General features: G+C 39.7%; 2 protein-coding genes across 2 annotated transcripts; both read right to left on the reverse strand.

Moving 5' to 3' along the window:
* LOC148732450 (uncharacterized) lies at window positions 1-1,472 on the reverse strand. The gene has a single exon (XM_088757843.1). It carries the CDS (start codon window positions 1,470-1,472, stop codon window positions 618-620), a length of 855 nt encoding a protein of 284 aa, XP_088613969.1. The 3' UTR covers window positions 1-617.
* A 227-nt stretch (window positions 1,473-1,699) lies between these two features.
* Window positions 1,700-5,062, reverse strand: LOC148732451 (uncharacterized). The gene has a single exon (XM_088757844.1). It carries the CDS (start codon window positions 5,060-5,062, stop codon window positions 1,700-1,702), a length of 3,363 nt encoding a protein of 1,120 aa, XP_088613970.1.
* Window positions 5,063-5,981: the final 919 nt, after the last annotated feature.

The raw sequence follows: 5,981 nt of genomic DNA on the forward strand, positions 1-5,981 counted from the left end.
TGTGTTACATTTTTAATCACACCGCAGGCTTTGTTACATTCAGTTAAAGCTAAGAAAGCAGACATCTGCGCGTTTTTTTTGTCTACTTAGGGCATGTTTACATTGCCAGTTACAACTTTTTCTTCAGTTGATTGTATCCAAGTCCCACTCAAAACACGCTTATTTTCACTCAAAAGAAACTCACTTAGTAAAAATTCAGACCTTGGTACACTTGTCTCACACTTAAATGCACTTTGATATCTGTTTAGACAGGTGATGTATATTCACAGTACTGGTAATCTTTCCAATATTCAAGTAAAGCATGTCTTCATCAAAGAGTAAATAAAACACTCAAAAACAAACAAACAAAAAAACACACTCATGTATACCCAAAAAATTGATCGACTTTAGCTAACAGACTAAATTTGACCTGTTGCATCTTTAAAGCAGGATTGGTTGTTTCTAAATAAAGCGTAGTATATACTAGACAATAAGTAAATGAAAGTGATAAGAAATTTCTAAAAAGTCACGCAGAGTTAATTCTAACACTCACGGTTCTTATTAAGGTTCCTTAGTGTCACACCATTCAAAACTCTCTTAAGACAGGTGCCGATTCAGCCCGACCTGCCATCTGGTGGCTAATGTAAATAGTAATCTGATGGCTCCTCAGGTGGTGTTTTATCGTAAGTGATCGCAGTATCACGGCTTAAGAGATTCTTGTTCTTTCCAAATCCCAGTTGAAACTGCCAAACGTACAGCTTGGTATTTGGGGGGATTTTTAGCCTAAAGGTTTCGTCTTCTTCAGTGCTGTCACTCCATTTGAACTGCTCAGTGTTGACGTTCTTTCCACCATACTTTTCTTTGAGGCTGAACTGAACTTTACAGAGGGCCTTAATCAATTCTGAGAGTTGGGCTTCGATCCCTACTTCTTCGCTTATTCCCATCTCGATAGACCATTCGAACTCGATGGTGGACATGGTGCTCCTGTCAAATCCAACGGTTTTCTTGATGGTTTTTTCCCATTGAACGGCAATATTGGAGTCGTTTTGCAGACGTTTAATATCTTTCCAGAACCCAAGCACTTTTCCGTGGGTGTGCGCTATGCCACCAGGTATAAACTTAAGCACTGACTCGCGAACGCTGAAGCTGGCCTCATCCTTGTTCAAGTTCATGTTGGTGCTTCTGTGATAGGTTACACCCCATTTTCCAGCCTGTTTCAAACAGTAGACATAATCATTCGTACCCCAGAAGTAGATGCCATCTTGGAACGCTTGCTTGATTTTATATTCTACAGGGTCTTCATCTTTGTTCATGTTACTCACTCGTCGGTAGGTGCCTTTGTTGGCAAACACAATGTAATATTTACCAAAGGCAGAGTAGTAGCCGCTTCCTCCGCAACAGTTGCGATGGAGAGAGTAAACCACAGCGTCGTCGTCGCTACTCAGGTCAGTGACTCTGCGATACTCATTTCCTTTGATGATAGTAGTAGGCATGTTGCCGGTTCTAACACACTTTCGTCACATTAGCGTAAATCTAAGTTAAATTAGCTATTTTTAGTAATTTTCAAGGCCAAACTCAACGACATTCACGTCAAATTATTGTGCATATACAATAATTTGGTACTTTCCGGCGGCTCGGCCCTGCACATTCACGTCAAATTATTGTGCATATAGTATATTTTTGACACTTTCTCATAATCTACTTGTGGTTTTTGTGAATTTTAGTTGTGTCCTATCGCGTATGTGTGTATTTTGTCTGGTAAAATGATTCGTTTGTCATCATCAGCGGATAATGCGACCTTATTGATCTCTTCCATGTACATCTCATGTTTTCGGCTCCGAAGTGTGTTCATTTTTCGTAGTTGTTTTCCACCACCAAACAGACATCTCTTGTAGTCATCGAAGCTAATCGTGCGATCTACCACTCCCTGCTTCACCCCCTTGCACTTTTTCTTTTCTCCCCCATCATCAAACATTTTGTAGCTGTACAGCTTAGCCCTCAGACCAACAAACTCCTCTATTATCTTTCCACCTGCCTCATCTTTAAACATTCCAATCACCTTTTTGTTCACACCGGTCGGTATCCCAGAAGAGTGCCCCTCTCGAATGTTACTCGTGTCAAACAGACGGCCTACATCGTTAGTTATATCTCTGTAAAAATCTTTTGTCTGAATCTCATAACAAAGACTATCAGTGTCTGTGAAAAGAAGCTTTGATCTACCCTCTGGATACTTAGGTTTGATGTAGTTGTAGTGAAAGTCGTACATCAATGTCTTACTGATATCGAGGATGCTCATCCCGAGATAGAGTGGTTTATTGAAGACAATCTGCGTCTTTCCCATATGTATTGCGCAAAGATCTTCAGAGAAGATGGTTCGGTGTTTGAAGTTGACCTTATTTGTCAACTTCTTTGCCTTCTCTTCTCTGGTAACAAGTCTCACGTCGACGCGTTTTCGAATGTTCTCCATGGTTTTGCCAAAAACAGCGTTGTTCATCAGCTTGTAGAAGTCTTTTTCAAATTCGTTTTTTGCTTTGGCTCTCAATTTTGTGTTCAAATCGATATACTCTTTCATCCAAGGACTCTCATTGAACCTAATGACGCGATGAATCTTTCCGATCTCTATTCCAAGACTCATGTAATGCTTCAATGTCTCATGATGAACGATGTACTTTTTCTTTTCGTTTAACGTACAGACCAGCTTATGTACTTTACCAATCAACAGATTTTCAGGGGCGGGTGGATAGTCGTTGAAGTGATCGTGAAGCTCTTTTTTGACACCGTTCAGATCGACTTCAAGAATGCAAGCGAAGCTTTTCCATTTTCCAAAGTCTTTTTCATCTACCCATTTAAAACCTCCTGTTGGCAGAGACTTACTCATCGCCCAACCGTAAAGGTTGTTTGCATCGAGGTACGTGATAAACTTTGAAGGTTGGGTAGGGTCAAAGCTTTTCTCCATGTATTTGTTATTGGCTTTTGCATGCCTTGTCGAAATCATTGAAATCCCACCGCGAATACCGGCCTCAAACATGTGCAACATATTTATATCACTCAACAACTCAAGTTCTATCTCAGTCAACTTGAGACAAGCATCCCAAGCCAAACCCGGTGCGGTAAAGTACCAGCAAGGATCGAGATCGTAGTTCTCTTTGCAAAGTTCTCGAAAGTTTTCAAACACATCGGCTAGTAAAAGCACGTCGCTTCGATTGTAGAGATTGTGGTAATCTCTGAATGTCTTACAACGAAAGACGCTCCATACATTTTGAGCATGGATATAGTCTTTATCCGAGATACCTTTACCACTTAATACGGAGAAGAAAGCTTCTTTCGGCGGAAGTTGTGTCTCATCAAGCTTTTGTATGGAGTTCACCCATTCATAGGGATAAACACCTTTTCTCATCAGCAGATTAAGCTTCTCTCCAGAATAATACTTTCGTGTGTTTTGGAAGAAAGACTCACCCTTTTTGGCAAGGTTGTTAACGAGCTTGTCAAGACTGGAAGCCATAAATTTGAAGCTGTCAATGAATCTCAACTCTCTCTTTACCTCGACGTCTTTTTCTTTTTCTTTGTTGAAAAACTTGTCAACCACAATGTGTTTCGTAAAGCTAATGTATTTTTCTTCGTTGTTTGGTATGCAGTCAATGTCTCCTTCTGAAACACCAAGATTTCTAACAAAGAGGTGAGCGTCATAGTTTGCCAAGTTGTGCAGCACGACAGGTATGAATTTTGGCCGTTGGAATTTGAGATTGCAGCTGTTATGCGCAGCCCCTCGAAATTTGCCGGTGTAATGACAATGATCGCGAACTTTGTCCTTCTCCTCTTCAAAATCTTCTCCACACAACCAACAACATGTTGCATCTTGAAATTTTGCAGCATCAATGTCTGTGAAGATCATCTCTTTTGTGGGGTGGTTTTTGTATATGCTCCTAACCTCATCTTCAAGCGCTTCAACGAATGTTTGCGCCACATCTTCATCCTCAGACTTGGCTGTATACTCAACCCGTTTTGAGTAACTATCATCAAATGTGCACTTAACATAGTAACAAAAACTTATTGGAATATGTTGTTGCTTTTTCTCAGTGTAACAGTGTTTCGGATCTGCTTGTACGGTGTCTAAAGGTTTGATTAACGACTCAAAGTCTGCATAGATGGTAAATGGCATTGTCATCTGCTTTTGATGATTCTTAAAAGAGAGATAAGTCCCCTCTTTTGGCATCTTCTCACTCACAGCCTCATGATCTTGACACAACTCGCTGTGTGTGTCAAGAACACTCTGAGAACCGAAGTAATTAAGGCATCTCCTACAGATAAACTTCTTATGCTCATTTTTTGATAGGCTACTCGATACGAGTCGGCTCAAATTCTTGATGAGACAGTAATGCTTTTTGTCACCTTCACTAATAAGAAGAAGATCAACTACATTTACAGCATGAGTAATGCTGCTCACTCTCAAGGGATTGAGTCCATTTTCATACATGTAAACGTTGACTCCTATCTCCGGATTCAACTTTTCAAAGCGACTAATGCTCTTCACCTCCATTGGAAACTCGATGCCATCCCACACGAGTTTTTCTGCCTGTTTTCTCAAAATCTTTGTGATACGCTTAGGATTACTTTGAACAGGATGCAAAGCTCTCGTAACACACCATTTGAAGCACTCTTCATCCTTGTTTTTCATATTTATTATAGTCTTCTTACTCTCGAGATGTTTTGGCAGCTTAATGTACGAAGAGCCTTTGAAAGGGGTGTACTTGACAGTATGTAAATCCAAACCCTCAACACGATTAAAAACCCACCCGCTCTTATTTCGTAAAAACGTAGCCAAACTCTCCATCATTTTTTCTACAGATTCTTCATAAAGTTCTTCTCCATCGGTCTCTTGAAAGATGATCTTTTGATGAGATGAGAAATATGCAATCATCGTCTCAACCTCTTTTGTAATAATACATTTCTTTATCATCTCACACCTAAACATGAACTCTATCTTGATATTTTTCTGTGTATTCAAAAAGTTGATAACTGTCGGTTTTACAGTCATAAGAAAACCCTTTGGCCCATAACCCTCTACCCCATCGATAGTATACATCTTTGTAAACCGTTTCAATGAAGACGCTCTCTCAACAAGTTTGAAGCGGTGATCAACCTTTTTGTACAGTTCATTGATATATTGTTTGAAATCTTTCAATTTGTCATCGACTGCTCGCGGTGTGTTTGGCACCTCTTTTTTCAACCACTGACCCCAATCTTCAACCTTTTTTTCCCCCAATCAACAGCCTTTTCAATTTTTTTTTATCAGTGGTGCTGGTGTTGGTTTCAATATATCTCCTTTAGGTATTTCATGCGCGGGTATCGGTGCGTCTAGTAAAGAGCCACCTGAGTGATTCCAGACGAACACGATTTTTCGATATTGCTTCTGCGGCTTGGAAACCGCAGTACTACTTGCAGCTGCACTGCTTGACTGAATGAGCCTGATAAGCTCAGCTTTTCGAAGTCTTGAATAGCCGTGAAGACCTCTCATCTTTGCTTCTTTGCGGAGTTGATCAACAGTGTGTCTCTCCATTATGCAAATATGTATTTTGTAAAGATAGTTTTGGTCTCAAAAAAAAACTCTTTCTATTTTTTTCTTCAATATTTATTTAAGATGTTTTTCTTCACTCGATTCAAGTGAAGAAAACCCACAACTTTACGTTGTTTACATCACTCTAAACAATCTGCTATATTTCTTTCATACTCCGCTTGCAACCATGCTTCTTCTTCATAATACTCCTGTGCAAATACCACGTTATATGCCTTTATTACCAAATGTCTATCTTTTTTAATGAGCTTGATAAGCTCATCTTTTTGATAGTTAGAATAGTCACGAATATTATGAATAGCTACTATTGGACGGAGTTGTTCACCCCCGGGCTTGATGATAATGAGTTTGAAAAGCTCATTTTTTTCATAGTCAGAATAGCCACGAAGATTATGAATAGCCACGATTTGACGGAGTTGTTCGACAGTGA

Source organism: Stylophora pistillata, chromosome 4 (assembly GCF_964205215.1).
Source record: "Stylophora pistillata chromosome 4, jaStyPist1.2, whole genome shotgun sequence".
NCBI classification, from domain to species: Eukaryota; Metazoa; Cnidaria; class Anthozoa; order Scleractinia; family Pocilloporidae; genus Stylophora; species Stylophora pistillata.